Below are 25828 nucleotides of genomic sequence, written 5' to 3' on the forward strand. Positions count from 1 at the left end.
GAGAGTGGGGCGTGAAGGGCGGGCAGGAGGAGGAGCAGGGGCAGCGATCCCGGCGGCCGCCGCCCCACCATGATCAAAGCCATCCTCATCTTCAACAACCACGGCAAGCCGCGGCTATCCAAGTTCTACCAGCGCTATGTACGGGAGGCCGCGGCCGCGCGGGGCCTGTCACCAGGCCTGGGGAAGGGAGATGTGAGGGGCGGTTGTAACCGGGAACTCTTCCGGCCCTGCCCCCCCTGCCTGGGGTGAATCGTGGTGACTGCTGCTCCGCGATTCAGGGCTCAGGGCGTGGGGAAATGGGTGTGCTGGGGCCTTGTGAGACGTATCGGTAAGGGAAATGACGTTCCGAAACCAGGTTTTCCAGACACCGTTCTTTTCTCTGGAAATTACCCTTTGGCACACCGAGGGTGGAGGAAGGGAGTTTTGCTCCGCGGCGGACTCGGCTCTCTGAGTTTATCTGTGGAAGCGCCGAGCTGCCATGATTTTTAGCCTAATTGGCATCTCTGATGTAGTGCGGCATGTATCAGTGCTGTGGCAAGGGTGTCAGAAATGCGAAGATGGGTTTTATGGGATCCACAGGTTCACAAATAAGCAGAGCCTCTTCCCTTGGAAACTTTCAGAATACTGTAAAAATAGAGTTGACATGAAAAAGAAATGTGATGGAATAGAAAAGTATATTCTGTTACTGGGGAGAAGGCAAGTAGCAAGGCAGGTCTGAAAATGCAGCACAAGGGCTTGATCTGAATGGAAGTGCAGCCACAGAGAATTGAGACGTGGAAACAATGTCATTCAAGGATAAAAAAAAAATTAAGGCAGTGTTTTTATCATGTAGTGTATCTGCTAGCAGATAAACTAAGCTCTGGGCATTAAACCTTGGGCATTAAAACACAAAAAACGACTGATGCTTCCCCAGATAGTGTAAACAAAATATTCTTGTTCAGTAGTGCTATTGCTGACTTGGTTTTATGGCTACATACTTTCAGTTCTGGCTACTACAGAAGTCATATTTATTGGAAGGGGTGTATCTTATTTCTGCATATTGAAGCAGAAATGATAACTGCGACACTTCTGTTTCCACAGTCAGGCTTTTAATTGGAGGAGTGTAACTGACAGAAGTTGTTGCTATGGGCTACTGAATTTGATCCCTTTTCTTTAGAAAGGCAATACTGGGAAATACTAATACTTGTTTGTTAACCCATTTTCTTCTTTGTCCCAGTTCTGGGTTACCAAGCAGATGTCTTTCTGTATTTACTCTTTCTGATTTAAAAATTAAAACGGTATATTTTAATTTTCATGATAAGCATTGCCCTTTGTCATGGTTTAACTGAAAAGTCCTTGATCAGGGTCAGCATTATGTAGCAGCAACTAAAAATTGGTGTGTTAGGAGCATTGTTCTCAGACTAAAGCCAAAACAGAGCCCTGCAGCAGGTACTAAGAAGAAAACTATCCCAACCAAAATCATTACACCCTTGTGTGCATTCCCACTCTATTCTTGGTCACTTCCAATGCAGAGCTACAGGAACTTACTAGAGAAGTTGATTGGTTTTATTTTTTTTTCCTCTGTGTGGAGGTAACCAGTAAGTGAAACACTTTGGAAAGGTATACAGAACATGTATCAGTGTGAAACAGTTAACTTCCATTGTCATTTTCCATTCAAATGTGTCTACTTTTGTGTCTCCACAAAAATACAGCACATGAGAGTAAAATTATGTGATCAGGTGATTTCCCTAAAGCTTTGTGGTGCACAGAGACCAGTGCAGTTGTCTTGGTTATCTTTTTGAGTGTGGCTTCAGTGAGACAGGTTTATTTATGGTCATTTTGAAACTTACACATACTTTAACATCGATTGAACCAGTACTGGAGGCAAATCTCATGTTTTTTTTTTTTCCTGCAAGGGGAAGCATCCACTTTCTACAGTAGTTTTCAAAGTATGTCTGAAGTTCAGGCTATGGTGGAGATAAGAAAATTTCATAATATTTGAGAAGACTTTCTGTTCACTTGAAGAAACTGTTTTTAGAATTTATTTTTCCTTAGAAGTTTCTTAAAAACAGTAACTTTTTTTCTACAGTTGTTTATCAGTAATGTATTCTTTTGTGACCTGCAAAAATATTTTGTGCTGAAATGATAGCAGTGATATGCAGCTTGTCAATTGGCAGATCTGAGGCTTCAGAAATCATTTGAGGGTGCTATATACCTTGTGTTGTATTTATTAGATGTGAATAGTGTGCATTGTTAATGAATCCATTTTAGCTTGATAGCAAAATGTGTTTTCTTTCATAGAGTGAAGATACGCAGCAACAAGTTATCAGAGAAACTTTCCACTTAGTATCAAAACGTGATGAAAATGTCTGTAACTTCCTAGAAGGAGGATTGTAAGTATAAATACTGGCTAGCAAATATAATTACTTCTGATTATAATATACTTGTTTGTACAGTTCTAATGTAAATGCTGCATCACTTGAGATATTTTAATACAGAAAGACTAATATGTTGCACATACATATTCTTTACTAACTGAAGCATACATATACATGTATATATGTATGTATCAATATGAGTTAGGCAGTAAAACTGTTTTTTCTAGAGCAGTAACTGACACAGTGCCATATCTAGTGCTATAATTGTTTCAGACACAAGATGGCAAAGAAGCAGGCAGATGATACCTAACCATTTTCCCTAAATCAAGCTAGGAATTTCTAGTCTCCATTCAGAAACCAAGATTCTTTCATTAGATAGAGTAAGGTAGGAGGAAAGCCACATGTCTTCTGTCTCTGGAAGACACACACAAAATATTATTTCTCGAATCATCATGTTGTTTTTTCTAATGTGGTTTTGCTTTAGTTGAAGAGAATGAATTCTGAGATGGAAGTGTTTTATTTTGAGATATTTGTCATCAAGATTAAATAGTTACAAAACCACCTTCTAGGAAAAGTGGTCACAATAGAGTATGCTCATGGTCTCCAGTCTAAACAGAGATTGTCACAGCGTGTTAAGTACTTTAATTGTGGAAATTTCTGATAACTGAAAGTTAGTATGCTAATGCCTAAATTTAGTGCAGAGTCAGTTAAATGCTTACCTGTACCATGTCCGATCAAGACGATTCCTGATTTTTTTTTTTTATTATTTTTTTAAACTAAAATAGTTCTCTTCCAATGATTGATTTGTCTTTAGGTTCTTGGAGGTGATTTCAGGCTGGAACATGCTGGCCTGAGTTGTGTAAGTGAAAGACAAGCCATTTGGAGCCTTTTTTAAAAAATCACAGCTGTGCAACAGAAAGAAACTAAGACAGAAGATACAATTCTGGCTTTATTCCTACTGCTCAATTCCAGAGTTACCATATCAATATATTTTTTCAGTACTTTTTGTTTTTCCAAGACAGGGATCACTTTGTAGTTTGCACTTTACCCAAAGGCCTCAATAGTTTATATATACGCTAACTCTGTGAAGTGAAGTATTTGGAAGAATTGGCTAAATAAAGCACAATTATTTGCCATTTCTTTCCCCTGCCACATTTTTTTTTGGTAATATTTTTGTCTGATACTTCTTAAACATAGTTCTTGCTCTTCAGGGTTCTCCCTCCCATCACCCAAGCATTAATGCAAAACAACGAGCTGAAGCAAAAGTGGCCTAAAAGATTTCTTGTTCTTTTTATTTATTTAAGTATTCTCTCCCTGTGATAAAGGGATGAGACATGGTACTCCAGATGGGTGATTCAGTTCTGGTACAGGATTAAGGAAGAATTATATACATAGCACAAGCCTCAAGCTACAAAATATTTTCGTTTCTATTTGAATGAGCCTCCTATTGCTCAAAGCAAATGTTAGTGATCTGAAGAAACATGATTTATGTACCTTCTTTGGGAAGGCTGTAGGAGAAGAGTGGAAGGAAATACCTGTTCAGACCTCTTATCTTCTTGTTTAGTAACTTGATGATTAGTGAGTCCATAAAAACTTAATTGCTTCTGTGACTTTATCATTGCATCACAAACTATTGGTTGTAGTACAGTGTTATTTCTTAAGATACCAAGCATTTTGTAGCATGTGAGTGTTACGTGTTCTTTGTTATTAAGTGGATCATAAACCTGACTTAAGGCTATTTCTGTAATCCAAATGCCAGTCTATGTTATAGTTTCCCGTTGATGCCGCTCGGAGAAGGGCAGGGAAGAATTCATAGACATGTGCTCTGTTAATCTGTAAAGCAGATTAATCCTTGTACGGTGCCTGTTAGTGTGTAATGGAAGTACATTCAATACTTTTTTTTTTTTTAAATGACACTGCATTATCTTTTTTAATTGATTTTAATAAAATGGTACATATGTTGATATAATTAATATCCATATGGATAACAATAACTGTGCTTCTGTGATAAATGTAATTTGGGCTGTTTGGTACCTAGTATTCTTCCAACATAATTATATCACAAAATAAAAGTTGTGGTACGGTTGGATTTGGGAAAGTTCCAGCCAACCATTAACAATAGGCCTCCTATTAACTGGAATAACTGTGAGGATTTGCCCAGCTTATCCTGAGAGGCTAACTAAGCTTTCCTGTTTTTTTTCCTGTTTAGATTAATAGGTGGATCTGACAACAAACTAATTTACCGACACTATGCCACCTTGTATTTTGTCTTCTGTGTGGATTCTTCAGAAAGTGAGCTTGGCATTTTAGACCTCATACAAGTAAGATTTTTTTTCTGCTTTGATTTTTTAGTAAGTGAACTTCTAAGTACTTGAGAGCTTCAATATTTAGCTGTATTTTTTTCTGTGACACTTGGAAGGGAAGGTGGCTTTCATACGTGAACACACATGAAGTTGTTTGCAATCAGAAAGTATTTTTTGATAGTATGTTTATTTCTGTTTTCTGGACTGTCTCTGAAAAAATTATTTCCCAAATTGATGAAAAAGGAAGGAAACAGGTTGTTTGGAACTGACTGAAAAATCAGCAGCTGTTTTTTTGGTGCAGCTTTTCAATGCCTGGTTCTGCAGGCAAAAAAATAGTGCAGTTCAAACATTTGCTAGAGAAATTTGGATTATGAGAACCTTGATAGATAAGGTTCTCTCTGTGTCTTTATGTACCCACACAGACACATAGACACACAGCCATACACATATATATGCATATGTATGTATTCACTACAAATATATAATGGATTAACACATCCAGAACTTTTTTGGATGAAAATTTCCTTGTGGTTTATGAGCTTTGGGTCACATATACCTTAGAAAATGAGAGGAAATGCTGCCCTAGTCATATGTTCTGCACTGAGAGGTGGGCAGGGAGAAGTTAGGAGAAAGAAGTAGAGTTTCTTTCTGAGTCTCAATAAGAATTAAAATGACTTAGTAAGTTAACTGTTTAGTAAAACAGAATTAAGAATAGGAATGTAGATAATAAATCTTACAACCCTTGCTGTATCCCATATTCATGCAGCATCAATGGTGAAAACCCAGGTGGACTTTCTCACAGTGTGCCGTGCAGAGTGTACCCTGTCCATGGAGGGATGCTTTTCCTTTATTGGACCTTTGAGCCGTTACATAACTTCCTCACAAGAAAACAACTCTTTACCTAAAGGAAGTTCTCATGACAACTTCCTGCTGCAGTTTGAGGTACAGACAAGGTCATACAAGTGGTGCAGTCACTGATACCAAGCAGGAGCTTCCTGCAGGCTCCTCTGTTACAGTGAGCGGGCTGAGTTTATCTTGCAGCCAAGGAGTTTGTGCAGCACAGCACAGGCCTGTGCCTACTCAGTTTAAGTGTTAACTTGGATCACTAATTCCTAACAGTCTCTTGGTCAGGATCAGTGCATTCCACTCTTTGACACAACTATAGTTCACCTTTCCCAAAGACATAAATTAAAGATCACATTAATAAGATACAGGCTTCTGAAGCCTGTTAGAGCAGACTCAAGCCTATAGATCGCAGACTCCTTCAATACAATGTCTTCTGAAGGGCTCCCAGTACAGCAGTTGTGATTTAAACTGTTAAATATGTCTGTATCTACTCACCAACAAAATTAGGCCTGGTAATATGAACACATGTCGAGAGAACTCTGACTGTACCAGTGAATTTTCCAAGTTCAAATTTGCACATAAACAATTTCACTGATGATTTTTAGTGTAGTCAGATTTGGCAAAAAATAGTTTCACAGCATGATGTGATGTATGTCATTACATAAAATGGGTCTTGGGTGTATATGTATGATTCACTTACTACTAAGCCTTTCAGAACCTTGCACATCAAGGTTATTAGTTTATTACATATCCTGAAAAATGGGCCTGTATCTATTAATTATTTCACTGAAGAAAGCAGTGTGAGTCTTAAAGGCATCACAGTTCCCTGCAGACCTTTCTTGGATCTGTATAGCTTCTCATGGTCACCTGTTAGTGTTGACAGCTGCTCTTCAGTATTTAGTGCCCTTCTGGACAGTAGATCCAGATTGCCCTCAAATTCTCTGAATTGGGGAGATGTTAAACTTTTCTTTAAATTGTGTTGCTTCTTGTACCAGAAATACTTTGATGGATTATAATCTCTCAGTCTTTATCATCTTTTTCATTACTCTCCAATGTTTAGTTACTTGTCAGTATAATTACTTGAAGGAATCAGAAATAGTAAGAATGCTATTTCTATTTATAGAAATACTTTACTTTTTTCTTACCCATATGATTTTGTTTATGAATAGTCTCACCATAGGACCAGCAGCTGTTCATTATTCTCATTTGTCTAGGTCACTGTAATTCAACCATTTGATTATAGTAGAAAGTATACAGAGATCAATAAAATATTTTTCTTTCCAGTCTGGCTCACAGGAAGGATCTGTTTAATTTCTTAGCAATAGCGATCAAATTTAAATATATCTTGCACTGGAAAAGTGCCCTCAAGGTTTATTAGCACATCTCAACCTCAGTTGCAATGCAGATTAGATTGGCAGTATGTACACATATACATCTACTCAAGCAAATACGTTTTGTCTGGGTTTTGTTTTTTTTTTTTTTGTTGAGAAGTGTTGAACCACTTTCTTACATCTTTGTTTACTATAGCTCAGAGAAAACACAGGTAAGAGTAAGCCATTTGGAATTAGTTATAGATAATACATATACCGAACTGTTTAAGTAGTTATGTGAAGGGCCAGATTATGATCTCATGAAAATAAACTGGTGAAATGAACCCAGAATTTAAGGGTTTTCTCTCTTGTAAACTGAGTAAGTCTGTGGTAGCTTAGATTACATATTCATTCTGCAGTTATTTTCAGCATAAAGATTTTGTTGTAATACTTAAGGTACTTACGTGAAGGCCTGTTAACATCACCATTAGGTCAGAACTGTTTCACAAGTCATCTTGGTTCAGGCTTAATTTTGCAACACTGGTCCAGGCTAAATTTGCAACACTGTATGTGTTGCAAATCATACACTCTGCCTCAGATTTTGTACTGTCTTCAAACTAAATGTGTTTGAACAGTTCAGGCAAATTCATACTGTTAAGATTTGTCCATTTTCTTTCTTGCTTTTAATAAGCACAAGAGTCTGTTTATTTTTGATTAATTGGATGGGAGATGCATCAGCATTTGTGCTATGCTTTTGATAGGTTTTGCAGTCTTTTGGATTCAGTGTAAATTAATTCATGAGTTGTAGTTATTTCAGACTCTTCTCATTAGCCTGTGAAGTGTAAGGTTATAGCGCATGGAAATTACATAAGAAAATATAACTAGCTGTAGGCTGCCATGTGGAAAAGTTGAGTGACATTTAAATGGTGCCTAACTAGCCTAGGGACCTAAAAACTTATAACACCTGCGCATTTTTTAGGAGTTTAGCACACTGATGTACTTCCAAGACATATTGACTCAATAAGCAGCTAAGTATGAGATCAGTCTTCCATGAAAAGTTGTATATAGCCTATCAAGGTAAGGATGTTCGGTAAGAAACAGGGAGAGGCATATGACTGGGATACCTATTTTGACAGCAGAAAAATCACGAAATACTTCTCAGGTAACACTATTAATTTATTTTAGAGTTCAGTGAAAAGCAAAGGGCAGGAATTAAGAACAAAAAAGCCACACTGACCTAAAAAGCCCTTCATGGTAAAGAGGTGTTTTATGTTTTGACATGCTGCTCTTTATAGGGAGCTTGTATATATCTGATAGCAATTTGGTATTTTGCTTCATGTACTTTACTCTGTAGGTGTGTATCTGGCTTTATTAAAGCATAGTTACTACAAAAGTGTGGGGTTTTTCGTATTTTTTTCCCCACTTTTTTATTTTTCGTTTTATTTTCTTATGTTCCCCTCACCCCCCACTCCACCCCTTTTTACTTCCATGGGGATATGCTTGCGTATTTCTTTTAAGATTATGATTTAAAAAATAAAGCACAAGGGGGAGCTAGTAATACATTGTGCCTGTATTCCATGTATCCTTATTTTCCTGCTATTTGACTCATTTATTTGTGGCTCTTTTCCAAGAGCATCACAAGGCTCATTTGAACTGGTGTATGGAGGGTGTGCGTGTGGCCCAAAACAATTGTTGTTTTTTTTTTCTTCTGGATATTGTGGCTGCAGCATCTCGAGCAATTACTGAAGTACTTGAATTCTATCACTGCTTGCCACAGTGTGCAATTCACTTGACTCTCGGCTAAAATTATGCTGAAGGCTTTAATTTTATTTACCATATTGATTATTTGAGGACATGTTAAATTAGGTAGGTTAAGGAGTGTTAGTGTGGAAAATCTACTTCACCTTGCAGACTAATGCTTTTAAAGACTAGTTACTCATTATGGATGTATACCTTGTCAGTGCTGACATTACTCTCTACTCTTCTCCATGAATGGAAGATTGAGGAAGTTTCTGAAATTTCTGTGAGAAATCCTTAGCCAGTGAAAAATCTCTTTGAAGAATACTCAGTGTCTGCTGATTTCCCTTAGAATAAAAAATGCTTGATACATTTTACTGGTCATTCATCAAGCAGAGATCTGTGGCTTGATTCAGTGGGTTGTGTTGTCGCTATGTAATGAACAAAGGTTTAAAAGTAACCATTGTAACTGTGATTCAAGTGTTCTTATAGGAGAAGACCTAGTTACTGGAAGAAGGTCAGAAGAATGAAACATATGTCTTGTTTGTGTGGACATACAAGCTGCTACTAAATAGAGATTAGCAAGGGCCTTTTATGAGAATTTTTGAGTTTTTAACATGTTCATTTATTTTCTAAAGAACTAGATGGATGTCAATGAGTATGTAAATTCATGTGCAAACTTGGTGATGTATATGAGGAATATATATATATATATATTTAATGGCATCAAACTATTAGCTTCTGTAACTAAAACCTTTGGATAAAGGTAATGTTTACAATCTATTTCCAATCTTCTTCCTGCAGTTGCTATCAAACAGCATTGTCCTTGTAACCACATTCTCCTAAGGTTCAAGTAAAGTAAGAGAACATCTCTGGTCATTTGTCTAGCTGTACATAGTTGTGAACTGTGTAGTTTGTTCTGCTTAACTTGTAAGTTTTTCACTTTGCTCACATTTCTTCTTTACACAACTGTTTTCATCACAACAGATTAACAGCTAATTGAAGGAAAATCTGCTTTGCTTTGTGCTTCTGTTAAATTACACTGAAGCTTTCATTTACTTAGTTAACTGTTGTCAATGAACCTTGCTGTCTTGAGTCTGCCTGTGAAAATGCTGTTTGTTCCTGGTTTAAGTTATGAATTGGTATTTTGGTATTAAAGAATAATCTTTGTTCTGAATGCATAGAACATCAGTTAGATGTAGTTTGATAATAGTAGTTATAAAAACAACAAACGGTGATCCTCCTCTCTGTTACAGGAGAATAAATGCAAGCAGGATCCGAGATCAGGGATTCAGATGTGAAAATAATCTTTCTTCATGGATATCCAAAGTAGACGACTGTAAATGGCTAATATTGTGTAGGCCTGTTTCACGGGGTCTGCAGACATAAATCTTTGCCTATAGAAGCAGTCCTTTTATCCACAAAGAGCCGTGATAAATGGAGTTAAATCCAGTTGGTGGCTGGTCACAAGTGTTGTTCCCTAGGACTCAGTACTGGGGCCAGTTCTGTTTAGTATCTTTAGCAATGACCTGGATGAGGGGATAGAGTGCACCCTCAGTAGGTAAGGTAGAGTGCACCTCCCAAGGTGGGTGGAAGTGTTGATCTGCTGGAGGGTAGGAAGGTTCTGCAGAGGAATCTGGACAGTGAATCATTGGGCTGTGGCCAGTGGTATGAGGTTTAATGAAGCAAAGCGAAGCAAAGCGCTGGGTTCTGCCCTTGGGCCACAACAACCTCATGCAATGCTACAGGGTGGAGGAAGAGTGCCTGGAAAGCTGCCCACAGAAGAGGACCTGGAGGTGCTGATTGATGCCTCTGAACATGAGCCAGCTTGTGCCCAGGCAGCTAAGAAGGCCAATGGCTTCTTTTCTGATGAAATAGTGTGGCCAGCAGGGCCAGGGCAGTGGTCATCCCCCTGTACTTGGCACTGGTGAGGCTGCACCTCCAATCCTGTGTTTGCTTCTGAGCCCCTCACTACAAGAGAGACACTGAGGTGCTGGAGCAGGTCCAGAGAAGAGCAGTGAAACTACTGAAGGGCCTGGAGCACAATGAAGAGCAGTGAAACTACTGAAGGGCCTGATGAGGAATGGCTGAGGGAGCTGGGTATGTTTAGTCTGGAGAAGAGGAGGGTTCAGAGAGATCTTATCACTCTGTACAGCTACCTAGAAGGAGGTTGTAGTGAGATGTGGGGATCAGTTTCTTCTCCCAAGTAACAAGTGGTAGTATGAGAGGAAGTGGCCTCAAGTTGCTTTGGGGAGGCTTAGACTGGATATTAGAAAAAATTTCTTCACCTAAAAGGTTTTCAGGTACTGGAACAGGCTGCCCAGAAAAGTACTTAAGTCACCATTCCTGGTGACTCAAAAGACATATAGATGTGCTGCTCAGTGACATGTTTTAGTCATGGACTTGGCAGTGTTAGATTAACAGTTGAACTTGATGATCTTAAAGTCTTTTCCAACCTAAACTATTTTATAATTTTTGTCAAGCAAAACACGGCTTCTTATTCTTATTTCTCTGAGCCTAAGCAGTTTGAAATCTGGTTCCTCTCAAAGACTAAGATAGGATTAATAAACCATGTTGAAAAAAGAGAGAATTGAGACCATATTTCTTCCATATTTCTGCCTTAGGGTTTGAGGTTAGTACTGAAAAAAAAAAAGAAAAAAAGACAGTGACAACTAAATAAAAAATATTAAATGCGTATTGTGACAAAACAGTCTTGAAACAAAACTAAAGTCAGAATTTCCCACAAGTTGCATCTTACTTATTTGTCGTTAATAAAGCATATGTTTAACTTGGAAGTCTTGACATCTCATCTGAATAGGAGTTACCCTTGCATAAGGGAACTGCTCATACCTCTCTAGGACTGGAGTCTTGTCAGTACTTTCCACAAGGACATTGTTTTGAGTGAAGCATTCAGGGGCTTCACAAGTGCAAGTACAATCATCTTTTCATTATCAGGCCTAATGGAAGTCTGGGATGCAATTAGTGTACCAATACTGGCTGAGTGCCAGGAAATCTGTCACAGAAATACCTGGAGCATTGTAACGTGCAGTTCATATCTGGCAAAGATCATCAGTGGCCAGGCTTCAGAAGTTGCTTTGATTTTTTCTGTTTTGTGTGGTTATATTCTAGATTCAGGGAGGGGTTATTTGCCTGGGTACAAACTGCTGGACTTCTCTGAATTTATTTGGTGGTATGCCTGACAGGATCAGCAGGTGTGACATTAAGACAGTTAGGACAGCTGCCTTTTCCCTTGGTTCATCCTGAATTCAGCAGGTCTATAAACCAGGTGAAAGCTGCTATAGTTACCAGGAGCCATAATGCTGACAAACTTGCATGATGCTGACAGTTTTTATTGCTTATGTGTCTCTGTACTGCGAAGTAGTTAACAGTCTGGTTAACCAGGAGATGCCTACAACATAGTAATTGTCAAAACCAACTATAATAATAATAATGGAAAAATTAGCTGTTTTTTTTTAATAATTGGGTTGGATTGGGAAGGAACACTTTGAATCACAGATGAGAAAATTATAGCATAGATGATGCACGTATTGTTTAAAACTCTGATTTTTAGTGGTGTTGTAACATAAACTGAATTGTGCATACAGTTTTGCCCTCTGCGGAGAACATACTGTTGGCATAATAATGTTAACCACATAATTTCTATAGATGCTTTTAATGCCCTAAATCTGCCCTGATGAAACTATTGAGTTTCTGTTAAGTTTGACCTCTGGCTTTTTTTTCCTTTTTGCAGGTATTTGTGGAGACACTAGACAAATGTTTTGAAAATGTGTGTGAACTGGATTTAATTTTCCATGTAGACAAGGTACTGTGGTGAACTCCTGTAATACTTCTTGTCAAGTAAAATGTTTGGTTCAACTGATACTTGGTATTAAACTCTGCAGTGAGTCCAATTTTATTGTCGGATCTAGAAAGTTTCAACATACTATTTTTAAGACTTGAAAGCTGTGTTTTTTCTGAGGAAAAATAATAAGATGGGAGATTTGCATGGTGTTACTGCACATATAATTGTAAAATTGGAGACATCAGATATTCTCAGAGTAGGACTTAGTTTCAAGAAATAATCTGTTTTGTTTACGGTTAAGTATTATATTCCTCACAACTGAAACTGTTACAGGGTTTTCCAGTTAAGGCTGGTAGTTGCCTTTCAGATGCTATGATTATGTAATTTAAATGCTGTGTGAATCTTTCTCTTCTAAATTTCAAACAGGCATTATGTCTTTTTTCAGCCATTCAGAGCCAGTCTTGTTTGAATATTCCCAGTTATCAGGAACAGGCGGTTTATTTATTAAGCTAGTTTTGGGAAATGGTAATACTAAAGGAATTACTAAAGTAGTCTTTTATTTAAAAGGTTGTTGGCACCTCTTGGAGTATTAACTTACAAGGCTGAGAATTGAATATACAGAATTTATTCCTTCGGTTGCATTTTGTGCCTACTGCTCCTTTCTGTGCGGTCACCTTTCCCCATCTGTGAAAATTTTATTGTATCAACAGCAAAAGATGTGAAAGGAAAGTAAGACAATCACTAAAAGTGAACTGAAAACAGTAACAAGTTAGGTATCTGAAACAACCATTTAGAACTGACTCAGTTTGTTTAAAAATCAGGAAGTTCTTTTGGAAGAAGCGTTTGTACGGTGACCAGACAGTGAAATGCAAATGACCTTGAGTAGGTGTTTAAACTGGTATCATGCTCATGACGAATCATTAGGATTTGCAGTCTGGCTGGAAGATGTTGGTTGTTTCCAAAATAAAATACTAAAATACAGAAGAATTTTAGTGGCTTATACGTTGGCTTCTGAGCATAAAAAAAACAAAATACTGCAGTCATTTTGTGGCAAAGAGTTTGATCTTCAGCTGCCGAATGTTTTATCTTCTGTGCTGTCTGAGCTGTTACGCTGTTGCATGTTTCCTTCAGTAGCATTCCTTCACATAAGTATTATTTTACACTTTATGAGAAACATCTTTCTAATAAAATATAGAGAACTGAGGTGCTTCAGTGTGTTAAATTTCTTGGAGAATATTTTACTTTGTATCAGATATGAAATGATATTTTCTTTTTGAAAACTATTTGTTAAAGGGAAGCTAAAATTTGATTAGATATTTAGGCTAGAATTTTCAAGCTCTGAAAAAAATGTGAAGCCTAAATACTAATTATATACTTTAGCAGAAGCAGCCCATTTCCAAAATAAAAGATGAATGAAACCTTGAGTCAAGAATTTAAGTAAGGATTGTTATACTTTCCCCTAAGTATTTATTTGATTCTTAAAGCTATACTCAGAAGCAATAGGCAGAAAGGAAGAGTTGTTTTCAGCTTCTCTAAACACAATTGTATATTTATACTGAAATACACTAATGATTTATCAGGGAAACAACTCTTCAGTTTTGTTTTGGAGGTATGGCACAAAAATTGGAAGTGTGGTAGTTTGATATACTACTTGCATCTCATCTTTAGGATTGTTTGATTCAGAGATTTACTTCTATCCTTGATCCACAAGGAAATCGCAAGACTATCCAAAATAATAGCAGAATTATGCTTTGAAGAATCAGATTGTACAGTGTGTTTGTTTCAGAAAAGTAGTAAAGTAATAAAATGTTCCTTGTTCTTAGAATTATAATGGAATTAAAATATTACACATTACATATTATCTCTCAATTTTCACTTACAATATGAAAGCGTGCCTTAAAAAAAAAGGAAAAGTCTTAGATAAAATGCAGATGTGGACTCTTGAAGCAGAGATTCATGAAGCAGGGCTTACATCTCCATATCAGGGTTGCGGGGAAGAGGGCTATGTAGACATATCCTTTTGATTAATGTCCCCAGATGGCTTATGTAGTCCTACAGTTTGAGACCTAGTTGTTAGTCTTAGTCGTAAAAGCTGAAACTCCCTGTTCATGGTGTAGCTCAGGTGTGTTAATTCTCCTTATAAGCCTAGTCTTTATACCTGTGGTAGGCGAGCATCACTGTGTCTCTTCCTGCATAGATGTAGCCCAAAGTAGTTTTTACACATCCATGTGTGAGCAATTTGTTTAAACTTGTAGAGCCTGCTCCTTAAAGGTATTGCTGCTATGGATATTAATTGGAACTCTTGTCCATAGTCCTTGGATAGAAACCAAGTCCTGAAAGAAAGATGAAGGTGAAAGTTTCTTCTAGTATTAATAAGTGAAGTGGTATAGCTGATGAGTTTGTAGCAGACCTATGAACAAGAAGATATTGGAGAAATGAACCTCAAGTTGTTCACAGATGGTTTTAATAAATTGCTAACATTAAGTGACTTACAAAATATGTATTTCTGTATTGAGGAATCTGGGTATGATCTGTACAGATGCATTTAGAACATACTGCATTTTTAAATTTTCTTTTGATCTTTTTCAGGTCCATAATATATTGGCTGAAATGGTCATGGGTGGAATGGTTTTGGAGACCAATATGAATGAAATTGTCACTCAGATTGATGCTCAAAATAAACTGGAGAAATCTGAGGTAAGAGTGACGTACTGTGTGGTTTCTAAACTTAAAAACATGGTTGCAGTAAATGCGTGCTATCTAATGCTGTTTGTGTTCAGTAGTAAAAAATATACAGCTGCTTGCTTCTAATGCTAAAAATGAAAAATGTATCTTTAGGTTAGGATGTTGCATCTGTCATCATAAGTAATAATTTCTTAGAGGTGCTTCTGCTTAGTTCTTGCTATTTGTGTATAATAGCATTGTTAGCCATTGTTATTGGCATACTTCTGTAGTTCTGTAACTTTCTCTTGAAGAAAACATTTTATTTCCAGTGTATTTATTACACTGGACTAGTGATTCTAATACTTAAATGAAAATAGGTAAAGAACTAAAGTGTATATACGAAGACTACATATTCCTGTCTGCTAGAATGTTTCTAGCACCTGAAATTTCTTGCAGCGTATTTAGCATCACAATAATAATATTGCAATGAAAAACAAGAAATTGGACTGAAATGGACTAAAAGCCCAGTTTTAGACCTTCAAAGTAAATGCGAATTCTTCTGTTATCTGAACATTTGGTCTTCAGCTGAGTAGGTTCGAGTAAGAAAGTGATACTCTGTGTATGCCCATAGCAGTCTGAGTGGGGGTTACTCACATAAGTTGTGGGAATCCCTTTTCAATTCAGCAGTTGTTGAATTTATGTATAGGAAAAACTTAGACTAAATAAGGGTTCTAGAATTACTTTAGCTATGACAGAATATTACTGTTCCTTTAACATCACTAGGCAGCTCTTGTAAGCTAAAGTATTATTTGTACATTTTAGCTTAGCTTGTGATTAATTCTTATTGCTAAGAGCAGTTCTACAGAAGAACACGTCATCTGATTTTTGAAGTGTAATACTCAGATTTCTGAACAAACCTGTGCTTGAATTGGAGACTGTTTCTAAAGTTGAAGTCAGCTGAGTAGATTGAAATAATGCAGGTCACATAAATATGAACTAAATGACATTTTAGGACAAGACCCAGAGAACTTCTTAATTTTAACGTCAGTGTAACAAAGAGAGAAAAGAATTCTTCAGCTTTTTTTGTGGTACAGTGTATACTGCTCTCCTGATTTTGCTTTTTTTTTCTTCTAATTCTTGTAACTTTTTGCTATATTTTAGCAAAATATAACTTCTGTATACATATATTTTTCTTTATTTGATGGAAAAGTAACATAGGGTCCCAGAAGCTGAACTTACTGAGCAACTATGTTCTACCATGTATTATGTGCATATTGGTTTTACCTGAAAGCACTTAATTAAGGTATTTATTCTTAATTATGTGAATTGTTACTAAATCAACTGTAGACCAGTCTCTAATTACTCATCTGAAACATCAATTCAGTGCAGCCAGCTGCAATGCTTGCTGTTTTCCATTATTCATCAGTAATTCATTCTTCTTTAAGATACTTTTAGTATAAAAATAGGTGGTAGAAGATATAAAAAAACGCCATGTAGAGTTCAGAGCGTATGCAGGGCAAGTAGCAATCTGTTCCTTTCCATTCAGCAATGAATTATAAAAGGTAAAGAAGTAGCAGTAATAAATTAAATCACTTGGTGACTGGGATCAAGTGGAGCATTTCGCAGTCTGCTCACCACAAATTTCTTTTTCTTAGTTCAGTGACTCTTTTCAAGTTTAACAGTTGAGATACTGTTATGCTGAGATACTTCACAATACCTGGTAACTGTTTCCTCAGATCATTAATCATTTGTTTCATGTATATTCACAGAAATTTCCTGATTGCTATTTCTTTTGCTTTTGTCTTTCTGATCAAGATTGTAAGTCTTTGAACATGTCTTTCCTAAATACATATTTTCAAGATATAAGCAAACCCATTTTGTGTAAATCAAAATCAGTAATAATAATATTTTTGAATGCTGGTCAGTGAGAAATCAAAACTAGTGGATCTTCTTAGTTTTCTTTAACTTAAAAGATTATTTTGAAAAATGTAATAATTATTACTGATATAGTCTGAAGTTCATAGGGCTGCCACCTGAGCCACAGCACTCTCACTTTTGTCTGTTTGGCTTGTTAGACCTTTTGTCTTGCATCCATAAAATAGCTGCTTTAAGGTTTAATTATCTTTTCTTTTGTAGTTGAAGTGGTAAAGCTAACCAAGTTGTAACTGAACTATGTTTTCAGAAATGAATTTTTTATTGTGCTCGCATGGCTTCCTATAATATACAGAATTTAGCCCTTTGATATCAGGTATTTGTTTAGTTATGTTATCAAGTTTCTAAACAGGCCTTCAGTTAGAATTCAGTGAAGAAATTTGAATGTATTTATAAATCCACAAATAGTTGAGCAAAATTACTAACTCAAAAAATTTCTTAATGCTTTCAGCAAAGATTAATTCTATAAACCATGATGAGGGAGTCCCTAGCTTTGATTTCTGATCCAGCTTTTACATTGCTTGGGTGGGCTACGACATCAATTCTATTTCTACCCAAAGAAATGTTGTCTTAAATGCATTTCCCTACCTTTCAGTTTAGTGTTTATCTGTGAATGGATTTCTGGTCAAATCCTCCTAAAGCCGAAGGATCACTGTGATTAAGGGAGGGAATTTTTGGGAGAGGGGTCATTGGGAATTTATCCAGAGCCTCTGGAAGTATTATGGATAAACCTGGGCTACCTCTTCTCTATTTGGAGTGTTCAACTGCGTGTGATTTAGACTTTTAAGTTGGACCTCATTTTTTCTGAACCTCCTGATCTTTTCTAGCTCTTTCCATTCTTCTCTCTTGCAGACCTTTATCTTTCAGTCTCCCAGACAGGACAGGTAGACAAAGGTATTGCTGACTTTTAGAAAAAATGTACTTTTAACAAAAAGGGAAAGCAAAATGATGTCAAAGGCAATAAATTATGTAGGCCAGACTCAAAAATTATGTGTAAAAATACCCATATTAGTCCTTGTAGCCTACTTTTTGTGCTAGTTTCTTCTTGTACTTCCCTCATCTTTTTATTGGCTGTAGTGTATTTTACTAGCTTTCCATTGACGTCATATTTTTTATTTTATTTCTCTTCCTGCATTTTAGAATTTAACTTTTCTTTTTATCATTGTTTAAGAAACAAAGGAATATAAACTTATATGAATATTTACAAAAAAAAAAAAGGCAACACTAATCTAAATAAAAGTTGAACACACAGATAACAAAATATGGTGTGATGATGTAATAGAAATAGCTTCCTTATTGGGAGAATTTTGTACCTGATAACTTAAAATAGTCAATATGAACCTTTTTGCTTCACCATTTAGTGTTTCCAAATGAAAACAAAGAACTTTTGCCAGTTTGCAAAGAGAAGTGTCAGAATAAGTTTCAGGAAAAAAAGACATTAAAAAAAATGAAACAAAACCAAAACAAATAAAAAACCAAAACCCCAACCAGACACCAAAACTAACAAACTCAAAGAGTTTTATGCATACAGAATAAAATTAAGAGTGCAATTTGTAAAGATCTTCTAACCTTAAGTATATCAAACATAAAATGAGAAGGGCCGTCAGCATGTATTCAACTTCAGATGTATATTTTCTGCCCTTGCAATCTGAACCACTGGATTTTGCTTTAAGATATCTTGGTAACTGCAGTCACTGAACATGAATATTAATAAGGAAATGAAAAAGGAGAAGGAAAATGTGTTTTTGAAGTTCAGTTTATGGTCATTGTCCCCCATCATTTGCTGTTTGTAACATTTAGTTCAGCTCAACAGTTTGAATGTCAGTCAATGTTAATTGCAGTACTTAAAAAGTAATTTCCGCTCATTTTAAGTATCTGTGTATTCAAACTACAGGTATCTTAAATAGCTGGAATCTTAAGCAGATGAAGTTTATTTGATTTATGAATAGCTTTGCTCTTTTTACATGATCTAAGATAATGTAATGCCTTCAAGATTTAATAACTGTGATTCTGTAATTGGATTTAGTAGCACAAAGTTGTAAAGTGTTAGCTAAGAATAGTTTTGGAAAGTATGAAACACTTTACCTAAATTTGAAGTATCCTATAGCACATGAAGAAAATCGAGCAAATGACCTTCCTCTGCCTAATATGTCAACACATGTAACATACAATCTGTATTTCATTGTAGCAGTAGGGAGCTTGATTTCTGTTTTCTTTTTATAATTTGTGAGAAGCTGATTTTCTTTTTTTTTCTGTTCTGCTCACACATACTCTTTTTTTTATTTTTGGGTCTGGCAATGAAAAACAAACAAACAATTAATCATTCCCATCCATTACTCTCTTTGTGATTCAAATGCTTTAAAATTTCTAAGAGTATGTCTTAAGTCTTCTTATCTGTTTGGCCTCATTTTGATATACTTGCAGACTTCATTTTGTTTTTTCTCTAATTATGTTCATTTATTTAACTTCATAAGCAGGGGACATGATCATTCCTTTATATTATGTATTGCATCCTTTCATGGTTTCATAACCCTGCTGCTTTGAAGTCATACTTGTTCTGGAAAGAAGCATTGGTATGAAACACCAGCAGCAGAAAGTCCTAGTACCTCCAAAATACCTGGAAAAGGGTGGCTTATTTTGCAAAGTGTTAGCCTTCATTATTTTGTTTTCCAGTAGGCTGTGTACTTTTATATGTTTATTTTTGGTATAGCTAGCTCTGTGTAGAGTTGTTTGGGATGGAGGTTTGAATATTATTTTTTTTATTTGTATATGCATATTAACTACGTTTGTGATGTGCGGTACTTTTTTGAAATGATCTGCATTTCTTTTTAAAGAGTAAAACAAGGTGTCTGAGATCACTTTCATATAAAGTTATTAGTGGGGCATTATGAAAAAGGGTGATGATAAGAATTAAGAAAATGGATTCCTGCAGTAATAAATAATAACTTAAGTAAACTTACAACAGATCATGGTGGCACTTGGTAGACTAGGACCAGTAGAATGAAAGTTCTGTTATTAAAAGTATCTATTCCAACCTTTAAAATAGTTTTTTTTTTTTAATGTAAATGTCATTGCTTTTTCACTCTGAAAGTATATGAGCATGTTTACATGCATTTTTTACAGTAACCGAATCTAAAATTTTTAATACACAGTGTTTTAACATTAAAGTGCAACCTCCAATAACAAATTACATTGAGAATACAAAACAGCTGTGGCAAAAATGCGGTGTTCTGTAATACCAGCTGTATGCAATTCATACTGTATTTCTGAAATTTTATTAATATGTCAAGTTTCAGGTTCACTTGCTTTAGTCATTCGCTTACTGTGGCAGACAACCATCATTCACTGCATGTTTAAAGCTTGCTACGTGTTTTGGTTTTGTTTTGTTTTTTGTTTTTTGTTTTTTTTCAAGTGAAGCAGTGTTTTCTTTGCACCTCACCAACTTACCCACTGAGTTATTTTACAAAAAAGGCAGTTGAAACTCATCCAGCTCAGTGTTACAGTGATGGCTCTTTAATCAGGTACCTCTATAAGACTCATTAAAGGCACACTGGGCTGGAAGTACTTCTTGTAGTAACCTTGTGTTCGTAAGCACAGTTCACTTTCTGTAAATTATAAATAAATGGAAGACTGCATACTAGTTCACTGTTGACATGCTAAAAAGGAGTGCTAAGGTACTTGTATAATTATATTTTGTTTGCAATAATGTATTAGCTATCCAGTTTGGAAGTTTAAGTACTTTTCAGTCATTTTTATCCATTAAGACATTTTTATGAACTGTTTGTTCTCTCTTAGAAATACTGTATGTGACTGTTGTGCTTGATAGGGTTGATGTTAGTTGCGATAAATCACATTCTGCTATGCATATTGACTTACAAACCCACTTAATATAGAGAATTACAGGAGAAGAGAATGTAATAGTTTGAAAATCTCTACTCCAGCATATGATAGTGAAAAACAATCCCGATGGCAAAAAAAAAGAGGTAATCTGAAATTCATCGTGCTTTCGTCAGGGATCTTTGCTGATCCTGATCCAGAGTTGTCCTCGTGAAATGTGACTGATGGAAGCTGTGACTGTATAGGGGGCGGAAGGGTCATGTCAATTGTGGTATTTTAAATAATTCTCAATTGTGTCTCCATTGTATCCTATGCCATTGGGGCGGGAGGCAGGGGCTAAGTCTGTGTAAAGAGGATAGCTGCAGGTAGGTAAAAATAATGACCAGTTATACAAAAGCTTTTATTTGTCCATTAAGAATAATAAACTTCCATTAAATTAGGGTAAGGAATCTCCATACTAGTCACCTAGAAGGCATCTCTGTCTTGAATTGCCAGCCATGCCTGTTTGTGTGGACCATGTCCATAACTTAAGATACTTTCCTGTTTTCCCATTGTTTCAGTTACAGATTCATTGCTTTTGTTAATATTTTATTAGTATTCTCATCTTCTCTGTGGAAAACAGTTTACATTGCCCCACTTCTGGTTTTGCTTACAGATCTTTTCAGAAAGTTGCTGAATACAGAATTTAAAGGATAGGACCAAATAAAAGGGACATGCTTTTTTTTTTTTTTTTTAATCTGGGAATTCTTCACTGATAGTTACCTCTTGGTTTCAAATTAATATTTCCAAGTTCTCAAATGTAGAAGAACAATGCTGAGCAGCTTGGTATCTTCTGCACTCTTTTTGAATAGATAGAAATAAATTGCAGTGTCTCATACTGCTCCTCTAAGATATTGCAGACTCAGGGATGAAGATTTTGGATACTTGGATTTCTTAAAACTTCTAGTGTTAGGTCCAGGTTTTCCCCTTCATGAAGGTACTGAAAATGAAACAGCAAATGAAAAAGTGAATGATCTGATAGACTTGGTGATGTTAAGGGAAACCAAAGAGAAAGAGTCTTTGAAAATACCTTTTCGTACATTTTTAGTTTTACTTGGCCTGTACTTCTGAGAGCCAATAATTTGGATTATGTCAGGGCCAAAGTGAGAGCAAATTATTTGGTTGCATTTGAGATTTAAGATATCCTGAGCTTTCTCCTCTACCCCTACATGCCTTACCCAGCTCTGGCATTTCTCATATATGAGGGTTTGGCAGGGGGGATGTTGTAACAGATGATTCATGGCTCTCTGGTCTCTGTTCCTGGTACTAGGAATCCTCCTGTGACTAAAATTTAGGGATTTATGATGCTTTAGCCTTTCCACATGATATAAAAGGGTTAGTTCAAAATTGGAAACTTTAATCGGTTTTACTGTGACTATGGGTTATGCTTTTGAAGGGAGAAGAGAAACAGAAGGTACCATTTTAAGTGGAATTCTTATGTTAATTTGACCTTACATTTATTTCTTGTAAAGAGTAGTAAAAGGGAGAAAATACTATTTTTTGGACAGCCTTTGAAAAGTAGAGTTGTTATCTGAGGAGAATAGTGCAGTAGTACACGTGGGCACCAGTGTCAGATGTACTCAGTAATTATACCCATTAATTGCAATGAATATCAGTGGAAATAAAGACTCTGGAAAGGTTATACTTTAAGCAGTAGTCACATACTGACACTATTTAAGAATCAAATTTGACTCAGACTTTTCCGGATTTTTTTTTTTTTCTTTTGCTGTCTTCCTTGTTCAAAATTATTTTATCCGCAAATGCTCTCAGTCTTTGACACTCTTACAATAAAGCCATTTTTAAAATCTTCCAGAATTTTTTTCTTTTTTTTTTTCTTTTTTCCCCAATAAGAACAAAAATAACAAAAATTGTGTTTACTGTTTTGTGGAAAGCCTGAAGTAAAACCACACAGCTAATTCTAAATACACACAGAGAAGTGAACTTTTAGGAGAAACATTTCCATACGTACTAGTACTTTTTATACACAGCATCAAATACAATACTTAATGATAGGCCTTTTTTAATAGTCCTTGAAATAACAAGGTTTTGAAGGGGTGATCTTCAGCAGCAACAGGGAAGGATCCTGTTCTGTATGTCTTCAGACCTCTGAGCTGTAAATCATTACAGCTGAATGCTGTTTGTTAGCATTTCAGTAATATACCTTAGTGTGTAAACTTAGCAGTCTTTTTATCTAAAAGGTAGAACTAAATGGGAGTCAGTAATGAGATTCCTTCTGTATTGCAAAACTTGCATGTTTATGCAGGAAGGCTCTAGTTTTAAATAGAGACTATGCACAGTAGAGGACTTTAATACAAAATAGTTACTGCAACGTTTAATTTGGCATAACCAAGTTATTTTGTCATGCTCCGGTGTGCCTGGGGGCTGTAGGTACGTTAGCATTTAATTTGATACTGTGGGATAATGGATTACTCCAGTTGGTCTGTAGAAATGATCCCTCTGCATGCTTTTTATTAGCCACAAAAGCAAAGTATTTATCCTTTTCATTTTAACAACCATGAAATACCATATATGTATACATTCATATATATAGTCATTTAGATAAGTAATATGGTTCAACTGACATTCAGTAGCTCATTACTTTGAGGTTATATATTCTGAACCTAAAACCAACATTAATCAACTGTCAGTCATGTAAACTCTTAGAATAGGTAAGAGAAAAGGCAGCATATGGGATATACCTCAAGACTGTCTGTTCTGTAATGTACATGTTACACACACTTGGATAAGCCTCCTGTTCCTCCCCACATACTTTTTCATCAAGTTGACATTACATGTCTTACCATATAAAAAGGAATGTGTGACCTGTTTTCTCCTTCTGGTTTAATGTTTTCAAATAACCCATTTCATTCCAAACACAATTACCATCTGGTCTTTATAATTGTGTAACCATGGAAATATTTGAAAAGTTAGTTGTCTGTGTGTATTGCTTGTGAATTTTCTTGTGACCAACTTTGCTTGACTTGTGTTTTTCCTCACTTTATACACAGGCTGGTTTAGCAGGAGCTCCAGCCCGGGCTGTTTCAGCTGTGAAGAATATGAATCTGCCAGAGATCCCAAGAAATATTAATATTGGTGACATCAGTATAAAAGTGCCAAACCTGCCCTCTTTTAGATAACATGGCTACTCCAGGTAAAACCAGGGAAGAAATGTAACAGAGATTTACCACGTAATTGTTTACCACTTAATAAACAACATGTCTAACTTTTACTATTTGGATAAAATTCAAGGTACTGTATCGACATAATTTAAAAATCTGTGTGGAGTTGAATGTTGCTTTTGTCTTGTTTGTGAAATTAAAGGAAATGGGTAGTTCCCATGTGTTCCAAATTACATTCCTATGCCCTTGTAAGGCATATCACTGTGTCTTGGCTGCTGCAGTATTTCGGGAAAGTATTTAAGATGTTCTTTACTTTGTACAACCTATAATGCTGAGGTTTTTTGTATGTTCACTGAAGTCTGTAATTAGTGCATTCCTTAACTATTTCTGCTGTTGTCATGATTATCTAAGACTTCAGTGCAAATGTTGCATGAAAACACCAAACTCTTGTCCAAGTAAAATAATAAACTGGACTTCTAAATACCTGTTTGTCCAAAATCTACTCTTCGCAAGAAGTCATGTTACTTCCTATTCATGGAGCCAGTTGAGTATATATAAATGCTGTTGTAGCAGGCTTAATGTTGTAGCTTAATCTCTGAAGGAATTACATGGGGATATTGTGTTGAACATATTGCCTCTACATTTCTCACAAAAGCTGTTCATTATTATTCTGAAGGAAAAATTGCCTTTACTGAAGATCTGATGACTTCTGTTTACATATAGATGTTGAGAAGATACTTACACAATCTATTAGACTTTCTGATGGTCTGATTTGTTTTGAGAAGAAGATTTCTGTGTGTTATTTAAAAAGTACCCAATGGGGTGAGAAAATTGGGCAGCTCAGAACTGTAAACATGAGGGTTTCAAGTAAGGTGATAAAGACACTCTGGAAAGATAAATAAGGATACTTTTAATAGTGCCTCTGTGACTGGTGATATTTGTGATTCTGTAGTTTGAGAACTGGATTTGTAAGATGCTTAGTATTGTCAAGACCTCAGAAAATCTAAATGCAATCACCTCTTGTGTAAGTTGCTCAGCTCTTCTACTCTTCTGTGATTTAAGAAAAAGTAAAGCAGGTAGTGCTTGTTTTTTATAATCATGCTTCTGAGCTCTGTGTGATGTACAAGTCTGTTTAAATAAACAATAAAAATACCGTTGGCATACCTGAGGATTCCTGTAAAGTTTTCTTCTCCAAAAAATTATGCACCTAATACTGTGTATGAAAATACAATAATAATTGTATCAAGGGCAACACATTTCAGAACTAGTCTGACGGGCCCTGTGTTACTTCAGAAATTTGGATTTTGTGTAAATCAAGCATTCTTTGAGCTGAATGTTAAGACATACCCCATAGTATAAACTCGGAATCACATCACATTTTCTGTTTGATCCATAGTAACTATTGCTGGTCCCTTTTGAGAGATAAAAAGAGAAATTACTTATGAAGTAGAATATCTGGTACAATCCAAAGAATTTTAATTTATTTATTAAGGAGCAGAAAAAGAAGCTTCATATATGTTGTTTGTACTACATTTAAGAAGCATCAAGTAATGCTATTTTATAAATGTTTTTGAAAAACAAATTGTCCTCTCCATATCTCTTGAAAATTAACTTTCTTAGTTTGAGGCTTCAGGAAATTTTGTTTTGGGGTTTAAGTAGAAAACTTTCTTATTTCCACTGAAGAAATGGGGAGAATGAAACGTGACTTTTTTTTTTTCCCCATGAAGTATTTTTTAGTATGCCCAAGTTAGACAGTTTAGCTGGTACTAATCTGGAGTTGTTGGAAGTTAACTGCTTTTGTAACTTTCATTTTTCTGCTTAATGCATAGACCATGTGACATTCAAAGTAAAGATACTGAAAATTTTCTGCAGTGTTCCCCCT

General features: G+C 35.9%; 1 protein-coding gene across 3 annotated transcripts; it reads left to right on the plus strand.

The window, feature by feature from the left end:
* AP3S1 (adaptor related protein complex 3 subunit sigma 1) lies at positions 1–25109 on the plus strand. 3 transcript variants are annotated; one of them, XM_057430835.1, is made up of 7 exons: positions 1–138; positions 2281–2372; positions 4567–4678; positions 12305–12376; positions 14945–15052; positions 17804–17845; positions 23836–23974. In XM_057430835.1, exons 1-6 carry the CDS (start codon positions 70–72, stop codon positions 17837–17839), a joined length of 489 nt encoding a protein of 162 aa, XP_057286818.1. In that variant the 5' UTR covers positions 1–69; the 3' UTR covers positions 17840–17845; positions 23836–23974. The 3 variants fall into 3 exon arrangements, with proteins under 3 accessions (XP_057286818.1, XP_057286817.1, XP_057286819.1); XM_057430834.1 differs by lacking the exon at positions 17804–17845 and having other exon boundaries at positions 23836–25109; XM_057430836.1 differs by lacking the exons at positions 2281–2372; positions 4567–4678; positions 17804–17845 and having other exon boundaries at positions 23836–25109.
* Positions 25110–25828: the final 719 nt, after the last annotated feature.

This window comes from Pezoporus wallicus, unplaced genomic scaffold, assembly GCF_028554395.1.
Source record: "Pezoporus wallicus isolate ANWC-B61680 ecotype Strahan unplaced genomic scaffold, APGP_CSIRO_Pwel_v1 contig_7000, whole genome shotgun sequence".
NCBI classification, from domain to species: domain Eukaryota; kingdom Metazoa; phylum Chordata; class Aves; order Psittaciformes; family Psittacidae; genus Pezoporus; species Pezoporus wallicus.